The sequence below is a fragment of the Oculina patagonica genome, chromosome 6, assembly GCF_052425735.1.
Source record: "Oculina patagonica isolate OP01 chromosome 6, crgOcupat, whole genome shotgun sequence".
Classification (NCBI taxonomy): domain Eukaryota; kingdom Metazoa; phylum Cnidaria; class Anthozoa; order Scleractinia; family Oculinidae; genus Oculina; species Oculina patagonica.
The window spans coordinates 28245601-28265882 of NC_135763.1; the positions used below are offsets into that span (position 1 = coordinate 28245601).

Here is a 20282-nt window from a genome sequence, read left to right on the forward strand (position 1 = left end):
ATCCTCTGATAATAGATAACTACATCTGAATTAGAGGACGGCAGGCGAAGAGCCACCGTGGAAACGCCCGAAGTGCCATTATTATTATTATTATTATTATTATTATTATTAATATACCATTTTACATTGTCTGCTTAGTGACCTGGCCTTTGATTAGAAGTGAGGCTGGAGGTGACCTTGTTTTGATAGACCTCACTGCTTTTGTTTTGTAAATCATGTTGTTTTGATGCTAATTAGTTTGCATTTACATGATAAAGCAGGGAGGTTTGTATCAATGCAAGGTCACCCTCAGCCTCACTACAATTCAAAGGCCAGGTCACTTGGCAGGTAACTGTAAAATGGACTATTCATTTTAATTCTTTCGTTCACTAAAGGGGAAGACTCAGGTTAGGGTTGGATAGGGGATTATCAATCTCGAGCCCAGAGTCCGTCTATGTCGGTCAGCGGTACGGGACGGACTCTGGGAAACTGGAATTGATCTTCCGGTTTTTATTGCGCATGCTCTCAGGTCTAAGCGGAAGTAAATTTCCCAGAACGGAAGTAAATCGAGAAAGTTGAACTATTTCTAACACAGTATTGACAGAACTGGTGTTTATCGAAGCAACAAAAGTAACAAAAACGTTCTGCAGTTAACAAAAGAGAGAGTCAACAAAAGAGCGTCTGGTGTTTTGATTTCTGTTAGTCTCTTTCTTGAGCATACTGCTATATTGGTTTTAAATCAAAGATCTTGTTTTCCTTCCAAGATTCCGCCTGTGAAGACTGTGTGCGTGTGTCCGTTGTTGTTGTTTTATTCACCTCCACTTCGGTGAATAATTGTTAATTATTTCGGGGAGATCATCTCGCTATCCTTGGAGAAAAGTTTTGTCAAAAGTTTGTGAAATGTGTCTCTCAAACTTCACTTCGGTGGCTGAGTCAATTAAAAAAATTGTATCCATTCAGAAACTTTGCCAAAAACGCGAAAAAAAACAAACATTTTCCATCAATAAATCTTAACTATTCCGTTTTAATAGATATGCGCGTTATTCACACCGATGCCAAGTCTTGTTTATCCCAACAACTTTTTATTATAATATTTTAACTTACACTAAACTACACTGCAAAACTTGTAGAAATCACATGCTGCGTATGAAAGAATTGCGTGACAAATAAGAAGAGGTTGTTACAAGAAATGTTTACATCCAAACTCTTTAGTTTCGCGATTAAACTACCAGTGGTTTAGTGCGGTTTTTAACCTGCGATTAGGCGTTCGTTTTTCTTTTCGAGAAAAAAGAACGTCTGATCGGTACAAGTTTCAATGGAATTTATGTTTGCAAACGAGTAACATAAAGATACAGGGCCCCTATGGAGACCAGCCTTAGAGCTGAATGCGCCACCCTGTGTAAATAAAGTTTTACTTTACTTTACTTTACTTTACGTTACGTTACGTTACGTCCGTCCGTCCGTCCTTCCTTTTTTTTGTAGTTTAAAATTTTGGGGGCCAAAAAATTTGTTTTTTTATCCCCCCTGATAAGACATTTAATTTACATAGATACGTGTGTCCTCAAATTAGTATGGGACTTTCCCAGGCTCTGTGGTATTGACTCGTTAATAAAGTCTCTATTCTATAAGTTCTATTCAATTTGTATTTTTTCTAAAAACTCTTACAGCTTTGCTTTACTACAATAACACAATTAAGAATACGTGATCATCTGTATACAAATATCTTTTTCCTTCTCAGTTGATGTTTGGGCGGTAATGCAACGCTTCTTTTAGGAGTATTGCGTGACGACCTAAGTAACAGTTGTAAACCGTTGCGAAGAAGCCTACTGTATATTATATACTGGGAAAACTACTCTTTTCTCTCGTCACACCTCATACAATTTATACAACGATAAGTACCATGACTTGGCCTACATGTGACAAAACGTCACGCATTCTTGTATGAGTCATTGCGTGACCGCTCAAGTAACGGACTACATACTCTTGCTCTACTCTTTTTTTTCCTGTTTTTATTTCTAGAGGATCGTTAGTTGGCTCTACGTCTACTTTATTCTTTTTTTCTACAAAAGAAGTTAAAAACGCTGATTGGCTCGTGACGTTTTTAACGCCGTTTGATCAAGGTACACATCACGCCATCCTTTGGCCGAAGAGTGCCTCTTTCAAGAACGTTGCGTGACTGACCAGGGACCAGAGAAAACTTGAACGTCTGAAGAAAGCGTGACATTAAAACCTTGGCCTCGATCTAGTAAGATGGAACAACAGAAAACAAAAGCCATTAGATAAGTCAGATTTCCCTAGTAAAGAAAGCGACTAGGAGTATTTAAGCTAGTCCATCGTAAGTTACTCCCCAGGTTTCTGTCAAAATACTCATAGGTAGAGAGTGTAGTGCGCAAGAAAAAACACAATGATCCCAGCCAGCGCTTAAACTCAGACCGCTCGATTCGGGATCCGAATACAGTGCATTTCCCATAGTAAGCATAAATGGTACTGAACGGCGAACGCGCGGCTATCCATGTCAAAACGGCAAGTCCTAAGGAACGTTTTCGGGTGAGAGGTCACAAATGTAAATTTGTTATTATGTAAAATCGTAAGAAAGAGTGCTGGAAAACGGCAAAGAAGGAACAGTGAAATCAAAAATAAGGGTTTGATAGATACTCAAGAGAAACCTGTAGGAGGGGTAGGTTTCTAATTAGTGGAGACAGGTTTCCTGATCAAGTTTTTGGGATGGGTGGTTTCGTCATTTAAACAACGGTAGTGTTGTAGAATGCGGCACTAGTACTGTTTTAGTTGCGTGGGGCCCTTCTAGGATTGTTCTGGTAGACGCACACAAAAAACTTCATAAGTTTTACGACGTGTTTGACAATTTCTCGAAAATTTTCCACCGAAGATCGTGGGAAGGTGATACGAAGCGTTCCTCGGTTGGGAACATTTTCTTAACATGCGAAGGATTTTTGAAGATGACGCCTTCAATAAAGTTTATTCTTAATGGTGGAAATTCTAAAAAAAAAAAAAAAAAACAGTGATTGAATTGATAAAAAGCTATTAATTAGCAGTTTGTTTGTTCTTCCGTGAACCTGCTATTACCATGGCAACAATTCACATCAGATGCTAGATTTTTCTCTTCGAAAAAGGATCCCAGAAATCCCAGGGTGCTAAGTTGGTTTCCAGAAGTCCCTAGAGCTTGGAATTCAATTTACCTGCGCAAAGTTTTGTCCAATGCAGTTACGTGGTCCAAGCGCAAACGGGAAGTAAGTGTAGTGAGACCTGAAACACGATAACATAAGCAACAAAAATTAATTGATTTGTTTGTAAGTCCGCTCTAAGAGTTGACAAGAAAATGACCTTAAAACAGCGGCTAAAAGACTTCACACAGACAACGACACCAAAAGTAAGTTTTTCTTTATACCCTTGATTAACTGAATAGATCAGTTCCTAGTCTTTTGCTTCAAAATACGTGGTTAGTAAATATATGGATGGAAAGATCAGGGGAATGTAGAAACATCATCAACAATGATAACAACAGACACAGAGGAATACCAGGGGAAAAAAAAAAATCATAGTAAGCAATCCCAGGGGAATACTCGGGATTTCAAGTGACGGGGATGATCGAATGGGGGGGGGGGGGGCAGAAACCAAGACCCCCAAAAATCCCTAGGGCTTGCAACAAAATACCCAAAAATCCCAAGATCAAAAATTAACCCCCCCCCCCCCCAAAAAAAAAAAAAAGAGGACTTTATTCGCTGAACTACGCAGCCAAGACACTACCACGAATCTCTAGATTGCTTTTAATACCCCAAAAATCCCTTCTTAAATAATGTAATAATAATAATAATAATAATAATAATAATAATAATAATAATAATAATAATAATAATAATAATAATAATAAAAACTTGTCAAATGTTCCTACCCCAAAAAATCCTGGAATCGAAAATTTCAAATCCCAAAAAAAACCTTCGATCATCCCCGTCATTTGAAATCCCGTTTACCCCCCCCCCCCCCCCCTTCCGGGAGACGAATGAACATGGGCCTTTGGGAATCATTGAAATTAGACATAAGAGTGAGTCTGTGTCAAAGTAAAGGTTCGTATTCAAATACCTCTTCACGAGTTCTTCATCGTCAAATCTGTAAGGGTTAAACTCCTCTGGGTTAGTCCAGTAATCAGGAAAGTGACTGGAGACATAGGTGCTCGACTGAAAAAAACAAAACAATTTAATTGACCACGCTCACCAGGGAAATAGCCAGAAAAGCTAACGTTAGGTCAGAATACAAAAACACGAAGGGCAACTATGGAATTTAATTATGCCTAGCAGACAGGTGATAAGATTTGAGAAATTCATCAGATTGGCGGTTTCGTCTCGTTGTCATGAACTAAATGCAGTCGGGAGAACAAGTGCCAGGTCGGAGTGCCAGTTGATGGCGACATCACTTCTCCGAGAAGTGACTGAGCCCGCGGTTTTCCTCTCAGAAGTTGCTAAGCAACATGACGAATTTCTACGCGCAATTGCTTTCGGAGTACTTGAGAGCGCTCGCGCTAGTTTCTGATTGGAAGAAATAATTCGGAAACTCCTTGAGTGCTTCAATGAAGATTTTCTCAAACCGGCACGTATTCCCCCGACTGAAATTACGGCGAACAGTTAACAGACTTGCTACTTCGATGGGTCGGGTAGTAGCTCTCGTAAGATCTCACATGAATAGCTGGTTACCTTTCGAGAGAACAATAGAACAAACAACAGGAACGATGCCCTTGGCCTTGGCCCCAAAAACAATAGCAACTGCTACACATAAGGACCAATAGAATAACAAGCTTATGTAAGCTACCTGCTAAACTACTGCGTTGATCCAGCCGGTGCAGGGACGGCGGAGCAATTTGTGGGGGGGGTGAAGTGACTGAAGTGGGGGGGGGGGCAAGACTCAGAGTTTGAAAATCTGGAGGGGGGGGGGGGGGCAAAGCCCAGCGGCCCGCCGTGCCTGCGGTGTAGCAAACGCAAAGGTAATAACAGAGCGCGAGTTAAGGCCAGCTTACACGGTGCAATTTTTCTTGCAACTTAAAACGCAACAAACGTTGCGGTTTGTTGCGTGGCGAGTTGCCATAAAAAAAATGCTGTGTGTGACATGTCAATTGCAACTTGCATCAATTGCAATTTTATTAAAATGAGCCAATCAGAGCGCGTCCTTTGTTCGCGGGAGACCTCAAAATGATCATTTCTTACACGTGACACCCCCAACGGCGTGACATCCCCAACGGCGTGACACCCCCAAAGGCGTGACACCCCCAACGGCGTGACATCCCCAATGGCGTGACATCCCCAACGGCGTGACACCCCCAACGGCGTGACACCCCCTCTGCAACTTGCAATGTTTTCCAGTCGTCATCGTTGCGTTGCAAGTTGTAAGGAAAATTGCCTCGTGAAACATGGCCTTTAGTAGGAGACGCGCGCGCGAGGAAATGCGCGCGAGGCGAGGGGAGACCTTTATTTCCCTCGAGCGTACTCCCAAACATACTTTTCTCGCAAGAGCGTCTCGCAAAGCGTCATCAGTGGAGACTTTTAAAAGTAAATTGAAGACTTTCCTTTTTAAGAAAGCATTTCGCGTTTAAGCGTTTTAACTTTTCAATCACACTGTTTCTAGTTTGATTTGTATGTAGGTTCATTCTAATTTTTATATTTTTATATTATTTTTACATATAGTAAACAGCGCTTTAGAATATTTATAGTTTTAGCGCTATATAAATGTATAAATTAAATAATTAATTAAAAAGAGCACCCCGAAACGCGCCCTCCCATTTACTCTTGCGCTTATTAAACGGACTTAGCCTGGTACTGGAAGAGTTGAAAACAGAAAGAAGCAAACAATAGCCAAAACACTGTACCAAGACGGCGACATCGGCGGGTATTTTGTATCCTCCAATTTCTTGATCCTTTGCAACCTTTCGTATCAGGCCAGTCGCTGGAGGATGTCGACGTAAAGTCTCCTTTATTACCTGTGATGTCAACAAATTTATTAACAGATAAACAAACCTCATTTATACAAAACGGGTGTGAGTCGGTATCAAAAACGGGTGTAAAGTCGACATTGGTCTGTAGCTTGTTTCAACTTCTTCTTTTCGTGTGAAAAATTCCATATTGATGACGTAGTTCACCAGAGATCCTTGGAGTGACTCTGATTGGTTGCTGTGCGATTTCCAGTTTTCGCGCGCAACCAATCAGCGACACGACACGCATCTCTGTAGTCCAGTCCCTGAACTCTCTCTTCTGCGCGCCGTTTATAGGGGTTGAACCCAGGCGCACCTGGGTTCAACCCCTATAAAGGGCGCGCGTATAAAGAGTTCAGGGACTGGACTAGCATCTCTGTTGACGTAGATCATCAGTATGGAATTTTTCGGGCACCGCAGAGGAAGACTTAAGGGGCTTTATCGCGGATTTTAACAGATTTTTGAACAGCCAAAATATATATTTCAATGTGTCGTAGGAAACCTAAAAATAGTGGTCCATTTTTATTAAAAAGTGCTATATTAGAGCACTGAAACTGTTAACGAGCATCTTTGGCTGCGGATGGCTAGGATGGAAACGGACTGCAACTTGAAAAAGTTAGGCTTACTTTATCAAGTTCTTTACGCGCATCTTCAAAAATCGATATTAATAATTTATAACTGTGGTTTGATTTCTCTCTGCAAATGAAGGTTATATCTTCCTTTAGATGTTCAAAGATATTTTTTTCATAGGTTATGTTGTCTACCCCTAATATCAGAAGAGTTTAGACACAAAATTCTGTAAAATCCTCGTGGCGTAGCTCCTTAATTTACGCACACATGACGTCACCTTTGTTTAATACTGAATAGTCAGGCCTCTGTTGGGAGAAGTGCCACGATAACAGGTAGTGAAATAATAATTTTTTTGTGTCTATTTCTCTGGGCCGCACACATCTCTCACACTTATCCTCCTCGCGTTTGGTTCGAGTAATGACATAATGGCAAGTAGGCCGACCTGTCGTTTGCCTGCCTGCTTACCTTGGATTTTTACCTATAGGTCGAACGCACTCCCTGATCTGATTACTACTAGTTTAATACTGAATAGTCAGGCCTCTTGCCAATGGCCTGAGATACACAAAGGTTTATTTTTGTCCCTAAGAGACCACTAAAAGATTGAGGCATGTTACCAGTCCTAGCTGATGCAATTTAGCCAGATCATCAAACGCCACATTCTGTTTCTCGCCCAGCACATCAAACACCTCACCAACCAAACTACAAGAGAAAAGAACAATTCATTACCAGTAGAGGAAACATCTGTCACATCCATCGGTACTAGTTCAAGAACAAGTATAGAAGAACATATAGAGCGGCTTTCACTTGAGTGTCGAAATTAAATTGCGTTTGCTTTGGTTTTGCGTTCACTACGCTTAGGGGTTGGCTTAAAAATTTCGCGCCACTTTCTCAGCCAATCAGAAGTAAAACCAAAACCAATCATGACTCGCTCGCGCACGTTTTCCCGCGCTTCGTGCCAGCTACATGCATTTGCTTGGAGTTTTGATTGGTTCACTGGATTGTCTGTGTCCTTTGTGATTGGCCAGAGTAATTACTTTGGTTTTGGTTTTACGACACTCAATTGAAAACCGCTCCAAACAGACTAATTATTCTTATGTTTTTCTCACTGGGCACTCTGATCGTGCTTGTGCTTATGATCATGTGGCGACTATTTCTAGTGAGAACAACATAGAAGGAAAAAGTGCATTTGTTCTTATCATGTCTGTATTTATGAGGGAAAGAAGCCCGTGGGAGAGGGAAGTCCGCTGTGACCAAGGTAACGATTATTGCTGCCCCATCCCCGATCAGAAATGAATTTTCCTCGTGACCACTGCAACGTGTGACACTTTTACTCCCCAGCGCAAAATACATCATGAAAAAAAATGCCAGAACACAATATTATACAAAAATGTATGGCTTATGTCGGACTGTAGCCGAAACACATTTCTGGACTCGTAAATTCGACCCGACCCATCCATCTTTAAATCCCTTAAAATTCATACCGTAGAATTCCGGTTATAAGCCCTGGGCTTATACAACTTCGTAAGGGTTTTTGGGTGGGCTTATAAACGGAGGGGCTTATATTCGGGAGGGCTTATAAGCGGAAGGAAAAAAACGTTTCGAAACGAGCCTCGGGAGTGTTGATCAAAATACGTTTTTAAGTTAAAAACGCACAAAAAAGCAACATTTAGCCCTGTTCAGTACTGTCATCCGGTAGAGGGGGGCTTATATCCGGGGGGGCTTATAACCGGGTGTATTTTTTTGTTTCCAGGTTGATGGGCCTATAACCGGGGGGGCTTATAAGCGGGGGGGCTTATAACCGGAATTTTACGGTATACGGAAGTACTCGCGGGGAAGTATGGAGTTAAGTAAGTGAGTTAACGTAATAATAATCGATATTTTAACAGGGTGACCCCTTCAGTCGCAGGACTGGTATCAACGGGGGCCCTGTGTAAAATAAAACAAATTTAAAGTAAAAGAGAGTATGTATAAAATATCTATCTATCTATAAAAACTACTTTAAAAAAGATACCGCTAAAATGCTAAAAAAAATTAAAAAGTTTAAAAGAAGTACTTAAGAGACTTCTCTTGGTTCGGCCCCCTTTCCCCTCACCAACCCCTTGCCTGTCTTTCTTTACTCAACAAACCTCTCCTCTATTTCAGGATGATCTCCAAGCTCGAGAACACAGAAAGCCAATAGACTGGACGTAGTCTCGTGACCTGAAATAGGAGTAAGATACATTAAAAAATTAAGGTAATAGCTGTGGGTGCCTCTTCTACGTGGAATTAGCAGAAGCTATGTATAACGAAAGCTGGCGAGCGTACGCGAGGGAAACGCCGCGATTTTCTCGCGTGCGTCGTTCCAGCTCGCGCCTAACATCACTCCTGCATAGAAAAAGATAGCAGATACACCCGCTTTCAGTGTTACATGCATAGTGGGTTTCTATCGATATTCATCTTTCGACGTGTTAAACACGTAACAGCACGGATCGACATCTTCCAATCACAGCCCACTAGCATGACCTTCTGACTTTGTGGGCTCATTTGAATGAAACCAACAACGGTATTTAATCTGCTCATTTCAAACAGCACGTCGAAAGGTGATGTCGAAAGATGGATGTAGAGAGCTAAATGTGCACGTAACACTGAAAGCGGGTGTAAGCTTATCTATGTTAAAAATAAAGGTCATCGTTATGTCCTACCAGCAATAAAGAAAGTGACAAAATCATCCAGCAAGTCCTCCAACCCAAGGTCAGGCATTTCCTCTGTGAATGAAACACACAAATTATAAAGGTGAGGTCTTTCAGGTCGCACCTGGCAGTCTGCGTAGCAGGCGCGAGTGTAGTTTATGGGAATTTGAAAGGCGCGGGAGATTGCGAGACGGCCACGCGATTTTTTCCCACGCGTGGCCGTCTCGCGCCTTTCGCATTTCCCAAATGCGTGCCCAAAAAATATGCAGGCTACACCTGGCATGAATGCTTCCAAAACAATCCATCTTTGATCAAATGTTTCTCGCCGAAGCTTTTGAAGAAGAGAGTTAAAGGAACCTGACAAGTTGTCTAGTACCTAGGGATGGGGAAGCTTTTAGCACCTTTTCCACAAGGGAGCACACAGAAGATGAGGCTTCTTGATAAAATACGTCAGTGGAACGTCGCTAGCAAAGCCAATAGTGATGTCAATTTTACGCCTACTGCGGGCATACCTTGTTGCTGAATAATCCGCTGTAATATGTCATCTGGGACCTGTTCTCCTCTCTTCATTGCATTTTTTCTCACTTCAATAACTTTTCTTCCTGTTTCACGCAAGAATTGGATAGCTTTGGTGACACTGCGCTGGAAAGGATACTGATTAACTTTGAACTGCAAAACCCATGAATAAAAAGAACGTGTTAGGAAATCTTCTGGTGGGCAGATATCCCTGGGTAAAAGGTAAAGTCTGTGTCCGAGCCAAGTGGCCCATACAGCTGGAGCTTATCCCAGTTTCCGTAATATGAAGTGACTGAGAGTGTTGCTACTCCCCCCTGGATAGGATGCCAGTCCATTGCAGGGATTACCCCCCAGCTGTAAAGTCGCCGGTACCCATTTATACACCTGGGTGGAGAGAGGCACTGTGAGAGTAAAGTGTCTTGCCCAAGAACACAACACAGCACCCAGGCCAGGCCTCGAACCCGGGCCGTTCGACTCGGAGTCATGGCGCTAACCATTAGGCCACCGCGCCTCCCACATATCCCTGGGTGCCATAGCCTATTCTTCCACCCATGTGGACACCACACCTTCTAGACTCAACAAACAAGTTATATAGTAAATAGTTTGAACCCAGGAGTATCAGTAGGTCGTATAGTGTGATCGTCCGGTTGAGAAGAACTGTTGTTGGTGACTGACGTTTCAACAACCTGAGCCGACGTCGTCTTCAGAGTCAAGTGAAAAGTTTTTAGTCGATGATGTTATAAGTCTGGTTCGTTGAAGTTGATTGGTCAGTTTAGCCGTGATGTTATTGGCTGTAAGACTCGTGTAAAGTTTGTCAACAGTAATTGGTCAGTTTCGATCCTTCCATCGTTAGTCAAATAAGTAGTTCTGTTATTGGTTCGCTTGTCGGTTCTGTTTACGTCGTGAATAAGTCGTTTGTAAGATGTCGGTAGTTGTTGACATTTGTTGATAGGCGTCTGTTCATCATTGACTGACAACAACTTTTCACTTGACTCTGAAGATGACTTTCACTCAGGTTGTCGAAACGTCAGTCACTAACAACAGTTCTTCTCAGAACTACTCTCACCCGAACGATCACACTAGAGCAGTTTTCCATTGAGTATCGTAAAACCAAAACCAAAGTAATCACTCTGGCCAATCACAAAGAACACAGACAATCCAGTGAACCAATCAAAACTCGAAGCAAATACATGTAGCTGGCACGAAGCGCAAAAAAACGTGCGCGAGCGAGTCACGATTGGTTTTGGTTTTAGTTCTGATTGGCTGAGAAAGTGGCGCGAGATTTTTTAGCCAATCAGTAAGCGTAGTAATGCAAAACCAAAGCAAACGCAATTAACTTTTGACGCTCAAGTGAAAACCGCTCTATACGACAAACAAATTATAGGTACCTTGTGAAACAGGTCAAACGATGCTTCCTCCACTCCATGAAAACTCAATGAAACTGCTTCAGTAAACTTGGTGTCCTTTGCATTGATGATGTCTATGTCCATGCCAAAGGCGACCTGTGTGAAACACAATGTTAAGGGGCATACACAAGCGTAAACTTGGTATTTACTTGCGACATATGGGCAGGCATTTGCGTGTCTGGTGCAAAAGCAAGCCCATAAGGGCACCATGTAAGCCGTTGAAAGGTCTAGCTCTGTAATATACATATGTCTGAATTTATCAAAACCGGGTCAAAGAAAAGTGACGTCAGTATTCTTGAACAAGTACGTTACTGCGCGAATTGGCTTAAAACGCCACAAGAAAGGGGAAAAAATACAGCGCTGAAAGGTAGAGAAGAGAGAGGAGAAGAGAAAAAAAGACTGACATTCCCTTTAGTTTTTATATCATCGAGTTTGGAGATAGTCTCTGGCGAGAAAAAAAACGCGTTTACAGCGATTTGCGCTTAAAACGGTGAATATTTCCTTGACCTGGTTTTGATAAATTCAGACATACATTCAAATGTTATTATTAAAGAAATCCACCGCACTCAGAGCTAGTCAGAAGTAGTTTGACCCCTGTAGCCAGATCAGATCTAACCTGATGAGAGGAAATGGACGACTTATGCCAGGGTTCCACTTACATTTTTAAAGAGAACCTCTGCCACTCTAACGATACGTTGACGTTGAATTTTTTGAAATAATGCTTAAACTCCAAATTTTTCAGGACAAGGGAGAAATAACATTTAATTGCAACATAAGGAGAAAAAGATGATCGCTTTTAATTTTCCCGCCTAACCCCTCACCACAGGGCATTTGACACCCTTGTTAAGGGATTACAATATCTACGTTTTGCTTCAACTAAGAGTGTTGGATTGTCAATGTCTATTTGGGAACTCTAAGGCCCTATTTCTCAGTTAGGGAAAACTTGGGAAACTCGAGAAGGTTGTAAAATAAACTTTAACTGTCCCCACTGCCACAAAAATGTTAGTGGTAGCTTTTCATAGGAACGTAGCATCCAGGTTGTCAATCAGTTTTAACTGATATCCCCCCCCCCCCACAACCTCCAGGCCTCACCTCTGGTTGCTTTATATTTTGGACTGTTTCTCTGCATTGCAGAGTACCCTTCAAAATTAGTGTTCTGACAAAAAAATGGGAGCGTAATCCAGAGCAGAACGTCTCTACAAAGTGCTTCTTGAATAAAATACATGTCACTGAGCCTAAAATTAACCAATTTAATTATCTACTACACACTTGATGATTTTGAAATTGCTGATCCTAGCAGTATGCAGGACACGTGTCACATATCAACCTAGTAAATGGCCCAGCTCACTACAAGTCTCTCGTAGCTCGGTTGGTTAGAGTGCCCAACAGCTGGGAACTGGAACGCCATGGGTTTGATTCTCGTCGGGGACTCAGAATTGTTCTTTGTCTCATGCTTGTGTCATTTGTTGAAAAATTGATCTTCATTACATGGCAAATTGTTTTTTTCCAAAGTCAGATCTCCCCATATCAAAGGCAGTGCATCAATGAGACCCCTGAAAGTTCCCTTGTGGCAAAAATGTCTTTGATATTTTACAAACACTTAGTTACCTTGCAAATGACATCTAATGCAGCACGGGCAAACTGATCAAACATGCACACTTCTGTTTTGCCATCAGCCATTGTACTCAGATGATTTAGTAGAAGATCAGCCGTGGAATTGAAAGAACTCATTAGATCTTTGAGGCTCCTGAAAAAAAAAATGTTTGGGTTGTGTATTAATAAAACCAAACTATTCCTCTGAGATTCTCAGGAAGGGTAATGAAAGTGTTACCTTTCGCGTCAAAAACTGTTTATAAAAGGGTAATGGTTTTCCCCCACTGCTGGAAACGAGGATTGTAATCCATCAATTACAAGTACAGTGGAACGTACCCCGCTTTACAGACACCAGCTTAATACGGACACCCCTGTATTACGGACAGTTTCGTTGGTCCCAACAAAAACCTAATACATTTTCTCTTAAATTAACCCTAATAAGGACACTCGTTAATATGGACAACAGGCACTTTTCTGTGTCCCGAGTGACAAACTGTCATACATTGTCAACCCCGCATCACAGACACTGTTTATCTGTGCACTGTCAATTTTCATTGACGTGATTATTTGCTAACTTCACCCTGGTCAAATAATAACAGAATTGGATGAGTGAAAACGATTTTTATTACAAAGAGTAGCTTAATAGCGTGACTTTCATAGCCTTTGTCGAATCTTCAGTCCGCCTGGTTGTGTCACAAGCTAAAAGCTTTGGTGCAAAGTAAAGTCACCAACTTTTTTAAATGAGTTTGTAGTGTTTAAGAACTGATGGTTAGGTCAGAGTTTCAGTTACAAAGAAAACATTCTGTTGCTGTTGAAATGCGTTTTATTTCTAGTATATAGCTGGTAAATGTGCGACATTTTTCAAATAATTAGAACTACTGTTGGGTTTATTTAAGTTAAGTTCTAGTTTCTGACTAGATCATAAGGTTTTCATAAAAACTATAAATTTTCGTTAGAAAGTTCACACTTTGCATTTGTTACAGTTACACTACAGCTAAACAGCGTTTTGTTGCGGTAACAAACGTTTGCCATCATCTTTGAGTCGATATAAAACATGTATCCTTGACTTTTTTACTGAGACCCTGCTTAATATCGACACCTAGATAATACGGACAATTTGGCCTGTCCCCTTGGTGTCCGTATTCATGGGGTTCCACTATAATTTACTCAATAGGTTACATATATGGTGACACATGATCAGCAAACCCCAATATATGCTCAAGACTAGCAGTTTGTAGTACTACAGTGGCAATGAGGCCCGTCAGGGTAAATTCCGACAAGCGACATGGCCCAAAAAGTAGCGACAGCACATAAAATAAAATCACGACAAATGACAACCCTTTTGAAAAAACTTAAATTCCGACAAGGACAAGTAATTTTTCTTTAATTTTACTACAGACAGCGACGTGAAGTTTGATAAAACAGCGACAGGGCGCATTTTTAAATTTAGACAAGCGACACAGGAATCCCCCCCTGGCAGGGCCTCAGCAATAGTTCAGAACATTTCTCACTGCACTGATCAGCTTACTTGCGATGAAAAGCTGGGTTCAGTATGCCACGCCTTTTTTTCCAGGACTCATGGTCCAGGTTTGTTACCAGTCCTTGGCCAAGAAATCTATGACAAATAAAAGAGCACGCCCATTAAGAGGTCTGCTGAAAGCACAATTATAGCACAACTAAAGTAAAGCGCGCATCCTGATTGGTTAATTTAGCGTCTACTATTTGCCCCATGGGTGTATGCTGACGTATCAGCCTTCAACTTGAGCGCGCGCACTGTTCTTATGCGACTTGGCACAAGAGGAATTTGAAAAGCTAAACATAAGAAAAACCATTTCTCCATAATGCTGAAAGACTTTGAGGTATAATGCAAGTTTGAAATAATTCAAAAGTTTGCTTTAATGTTTGTTTTTTCTTTTAGGTTTTCGTCAGCGTTTACGCGACCACTACACGCAATTGTTTAAATAAGCGCGTGCACTTTTACCTCAAAGAAACTGTAATAAATCGCCTAAAAGTTGTGCTATAAAACAAATGGTTTATGTCACAGCGTGCACTATTGAGTTACAGATGCACTTGGGAGGTTTGCTAAGCACTCAAAAAGCTAGAGTCGCCCTTGGCTATCGCCTCGGACGACTCTTACGCTTCTTTCGTGCTTAGCAACCTCCCGCGTGCATCTGTAACTCAATAGTGCATACTGTGACGTTTAACATTTGTTAAATTTAAATGAGACAAACAGGTGCCAGATTGCGGCAAAAATACAAAAGGGATGGGATGCTTGTTGTCTCGCTTGAAGGCAGAAATTATGTATTTTGGTTATATTTGGGGTGTCCAGGGCACAAGTATGCCAATAGTTTTCATTGTTAAGGAGCTTGTTTAGGGTGGCACTTGAAAGTTTGAAAGAAAGATTTTATTTTAGTAAAATGTTGCAAGTTTTTTGGCTACCATAACAGAAGACAACAGAAAAATCTACTTCTAAATTCTATGTCTATGTCTATGTCTATGTCTATGGTTCCAATGAAGTAATGAAATCTGAATCTGTATACAGTTGCTTATTGACAATCAACAGACATTTGGTAGGTATTTCTACACACCAAAGGCAAAAACAAATACCTCTGTCCATAGAGACGGGCCAGTACTTCATAAGAAAATGCTTCCTTTGGCAAATTCTTGACTATGTGGATATCCTTTAAAACAAATGTAAAAGTAATAATTAAACCATAGTGTATTAGTAGTCCTGAGTGTCAAATGGTAAATTCAAGACGTCGTGAAATGGAGAGAGATTCATAATCTTTTTTGCAAGCATAACATATTTTTAGCCTTCATAAGACATCATGAAAAATTGAGATGACGATACCCATGAAGTTTGGCTAGAATTCTGCGAGACACGCATTTATTTAAGGACCACACCCCTATTAGTAACAGGTAGGTAGTAATAATCAATTGAAGTTGAATGAGAAAACAACAAAACAAGAAAACCCTATAAAGCTGATGAAACAGGAGTACGTTATGGCAAAGGACCACCATCAGACTGCTGGATACTGGGCACCACCCAGCAGAAAGTCCAGGGGTAGACTGAGAAACAGGCAGTGGAAAATGGTTGAGAGAAAGAGAGAAGTAAGTTTGGATGGGAAGCTAAGGCTGGGACAACAATAATGATGATGACGATGATGATGATAATAATGACAACAGTATTTATATAGCGCACTTTCCAAATGCTTAATGCACTTTACAACACTTTAAGGGAGACTTTTCCCAGAATGCTTTAAGCAGTTTTTAAAGAATGAGGAAATTTTCGCAGATGCCCCCACTGCAATTTCGGAACAAGGGCAGACTACAACACCGGGAACTCCATGCCTTTCTCTTTGTAATGAGTAACCATGAGATGAGTTGGCAAGCTGCTAAGTACTGCTACTGTTACTCAGTTGTTGTTGTTGATTATAATGACGATAATGATGATGATGATGATGACGGCAATGTTAAAGAAGATTATTATGCCTTCATGCATTTAAAACAAACTTTAAAGGGAGGCAAGTTTATTAGAAGTGTTTCCCTGAATAAATATACAAGTCATGTAAAGTTTATTAAAACAAACATTATGCCTATATTTATTTACTATTTGTAAAATGTTCCTAAAGAACATTAAGTCTTTCAAACCTTAACTATCTCTGAATCAGTGACCACAAGAAGAGGGAAGTGCCAGAACCAGACAACAAGGATCTTGCCGTATTCAATATGCCTGTGGAAGAAAACAGATGTCTCTTGGTTAGGGCTGTAATGAGAGTCTTACAAATGAGTACGGCAGCGAGGCATACGACACAAAGAAGCGATGCATGAGAGGCAGAAATCCCTACTCCAAATAAAAAAAAGGCTAACCGCAAGCTATCTAAGCTAACTGTAGGCTAACCGAAGTGCTATTTAGGCTAACCAGAAGGGATCGCATGCCGCAGTGTCAAAGAAAGTGGTGGATATTTACCTCCACTTTGGTGAATAATTGTTAAATGTTAGCTGGGCTCACAGGGAGATTAAGAAGCAGGGAGAGAAGATTTTCTTGTTGGAGACATGACCAAAATAATTTTTTTTTGAAATTTTCTTGGTTATAATTAAGTCATCCCAAATATCAAAGTTTCAGAGCCTAAAAAATATATCAGAAACCTTCCAGCTATACTTGCAATTGAAAGATTGACGGAAACCATGGGAATTCACAATGTATTTATTAATAGATAATATAGATAATAATATAAAGTAAATGAGTTTACCATTCTAGAAACTTGTGATCGGTAGGATACCCCTTATGACGCATGGCAGTTATCTCATCTGCATGGCCCTTGAAAAAACTTACAAAAACAAAACCATGTATATGAATAACACAGTGCCATTATATATTAAATAAAAACCAATCACCTCTTAATACCATAAATTCTATTAATTTTATGCACATTTTAGGGGGGGGGGAGGCTTAATATGGAATCTTGAGAAAGAGTTTAATCTTTCACTAACAAGCTACTCAGAGGCCTTCTGCATACTGTTTGGACATTAATACTCAGAGCCACTGGGGGCTCATTGGAGCTACACCACTGAATTTTGTTTTGTAAGCATCGCTCAGTTTTCACCCTTAAGAAGTACTGAATTAAACTCCTTAGAACTACTGAAACTGCTCCCACACATCTTCTTCAAATTCACTGCAACTATGAACATCTGAAATTGAACAGCCTCTAATAAACTCGATGTATAAAGTTGTCATTAAAGATTTGAATATTGTTTATCGTAGTGTAAGATAGGAATGAACGTTTATTCATTTGTCTAATGATAGAATCACTTTGAGATGTCGATTGTGACATTTTGACTGCAATACTGCTAGTCTAGTTCATCAGGTTTTGAGGTCAATTGTTTATGTGTTGCTATATGCGCAGGTGCAACATGCATAAAATTAATAGCGACGCGTAAACAATCAACCTCATTGCCTGATGAAGACTAGCATTATTGCAGTCAAAACGTGGTGATCAATATCTCGAAGTGATTCTATCATAAGACAAACCAATAATAATAACAACAACAATAATAATAAATTTATTTAAGTGTCAGGGTAAGTATTAAGCTTACAGAAGCTAATTGGGGACACTCTACTACTTAACAATATATTAAAATTTAAAATGTACAGTTAAGAATTCGAAGTTAAGAATTAATTGGGTGCACTCGTCTACTTAACAATATATTAAAATTTACAGTATACAATTAAAAATACGATAGTTTACTATATTAAAAATTAGGATGAATAAAATAAGAGGAAATAATTTAAAAAACTGTTTCTAAAATTACAAATATAATATAATACAAGAGAGAAATAAAAATCTATTTTTAAGTGAGTTAATTGTTCAAGAATCAGAAAGTGCATATAAAACAATTTGAACGTGTGTCCTCGATTAGAGCACTAAGGTCTTCGTCTCTTATAATAAACATGCATTCCTACGTATAATCCTATGTGCAATCCAGCAGGGTTATTTTGCATAACGCAGAACGCTAAACAATGCCCTAACCAACAAATAATCTAACCGCACGCAAACCACCTGGGGTGAAGCTAGCCGCAAGCAAGTGGAGGAGGACAGGGGGCGGGAACCCGGGAGAAAAGGGGCGGGAAGCAGGAGGAGAGAGGGCGGGAAGCGGGATTCTTAAGGTGGCGGGAACCGGGAGAAAACGAGTTAAATTTCGTAACATTTCATTATTTCGCAATAGACATGGAACAAACAGGAGAGAACAGCTACGGAAAGGGGCGGGAGGTGGGAGTAAAAGGTACGGGAGGCGGGAGGTATAGACCCCCCTGTCCCCCCCACAAGCAAACCGGAGTGAAAAATGCAGAATACAGAATAGTGGTCAGCAGGCAGTTTCCTTAGCTTTCACTCCGGTTTGCTTGTGGTTAGCTTCACCCCAGTTTGCTTGGTTAGCTTTCACTCTGGCTTGCTGTCGGTTAGATTTTACTTGTTGGTTAGGGCATCATTCTGCATTCTGCTTTCTGCAAAATACCCCTGCCGAATACAATCCTCTTTTGAGAAAGTCCACACCAACCCCAATTCCCCCTTGGTATGGATGCTTTCTGCAACAGCCATTCTGTTATTGTGAAAAATCAACTTGATAAACAATTTAAGACCATGGACCACCCCATATTCTGATAGCTTTATAGGCCTACGCCCTGTAGAAGAGGTCACTGTTAGAATATAAAGCAACACCCATCTTCATCAGTGAAGATTATTTTCTCTACCGGCATGGTTAAGAAATTGGTGTCTGACATTTGCAGACTGCAGGCTGCAGACTAAGAGATATATTGTGGAATACCATTTAATATTGAAAGCTAACCAGTAAACAGACTAACTACATCAAAGTCGAAGTGCTATTCACCGTATAGTACCGGGGTTATTCAGGCTATCCGGAGTGTATAGTAGGCTAACGAAGTGCGTAATAGGCTAGCGTAAAGAAACCAATCTACATATACAGTGCACGGAAAACTAGGAATCAATCATGATCAGGCATGTATTCAGTATCCAAACATGGAACACACCTTGTCATCGGCGGACTTGGGATGTGGGCAAATTTGCGCCTTGTATTAGACAAGTACAACGCAAAACTCAACAGAAGAACAAGCGATAGCACGACCAAAGTACCAGCCACACACAAGATCAGGTTGAGCATCGTGTAAGAACGTTTTCTCTCAGAGAAAATTGAAAGTGTTTACTTTTGCCTCCCTGCACGAACAATCGAGAAAGACTGGGTTCCAGAACTACATGGTACCCCGGCTAGGGAAGGGAAGGGAAGGGTTTACTACCTCTCTTCAGGTAATGGCATGCCGCATGGGAAGAAATTTTCACTCGCGGTGTGAGCGTACCTGTTTTTAGTTTCACTTGTAACATGCACCGTGCTGTGGATGTTTCTACTAAACACCCTTTACTTCTACAGGTCTACTTTGAATAACTTGTAGCTTTGGAGGGGGAGGGGGGTGGTGAAGTCGGTCTTGGGTTTAGTTACGGGGAGGGCTAATATAGGGAGGGACTACTTTTCGGACGGACATTTGCGTTCAAAATACTGTGTTTAGGATACTGTGTTTGGAAATTTTTTTGATCCATTCAAATAAAATGAAGCTCTCTATAACGACGTAAAATACAAAACAAGCTCCACCAGAAGTACATAATCCATTATTATGTACCGTCTGGCTTAGGGCTTTCCACAAGTTGCTCGAGATTTTCCAAAAAGTTGCCCGTAATTTCTCAAAACGTTGCTCAAAAGTTGCTCAAAAATCCAAAAAAGTTGCTTTTGATAATAAAAGTTGCTCGAAAGTTGCTCCAAAAAATCCAAAACGCTGCTTCTAATCCAGATAATTTCTTTAAATATATGCTAATTTCCTTTTGAGGGTTAGATTTCTAAACAAAAAAAAAGATTTCGAAGCAGTTTTATGCAATTTTATCTTATTCACACATCATGGGGAAATTTTGTAAAATTATGACGTCATGTTTGCTGAGGAGCTTTTGTAATGTTTTAATGCAGGATGAGCCGAAAGTTAAAACGTCTTCAGACGTTTCTCGAAAATCTTCG

At 40.5% G+C, this 20282-nt stretch overlaps 1 protein-coding gene and 1 pseudogene across 2 annotated transcripts; both read right to left on the reverse strand.

Moving 5' to 3' along the window:
* Positions 1–20282, reverse strand: part of LOC144657986 (uncharacterized) — a 522126-nt pseudogene that overhangs the window by 188912 nt on the left and 312932 nt on the right.
* LOC144658170 (cholesterol 24-hydroxylase-like) lies at positions 984–19435 on the reverse strand. Of its 2 annotated transcripts, XM_078518526.1 has the most exons (16): positions 19255–19435; positions 16961–17038; positions 16359–16440; positions 15315–15388; positions 14236–14322; positions 12723–12861; positions 11097–11210; positions 9705–9861; positions 9205–9267; positions 8650–8722; positions 7138–7222; positions 5852–5962; positions 4078–4172; positions 3177–3243; positions 1514–2221; positions 984–1408 (listed from the first exon to the last, which is right to left on the reverse strand). In XM_078518526.1, the coding sequence occupies exons 1-15, from the start codon at positions 19383–19385 to the stop codon at positions 2081–2083; spliced, it is 1497 nt and encodes a 498-aa protein (XP_078374652.1). In that variant the 5' UTR covers positions 19386–19435; the 3' UTR covers positions 984–1408; positions 1514–2080. The 2 variants fall into 2 exon arrangements, with proteins under 2 accessions (XP_078374652.1, XP_078374651.1); XM_078518525.1 differs by lacking the exons at positions 984–1408; positions 1514–2221; positions 3177–3243; positions 4078–4172 and adding an exon at positions 4948–5501 and having other exon boundaries at positions 5746–5962.

Coding starts and splice junctions, on each gene's coding strand:
- LOC144658170 (XM_078518525.1), bottom strand. CDS start 19,385: ATGCTCAACCTGATCTTGTGTGTGGCTGGTACTTTGGTCGTGCTATCG. Junction 16,441..16,960: donor GATCACAAGTTTCTAGAATG/GTAAACTCATTT, acceptor TTTCTTCCACAG/GCATATTGAATACGGCAAGA. Junction 11,211..12,722: donor CATTAGATGTCATTTGCAAG/GTAACTAAGTGT, acceptor TGTTTCACACAG/GTCGCCTTTGGCATGGACAT.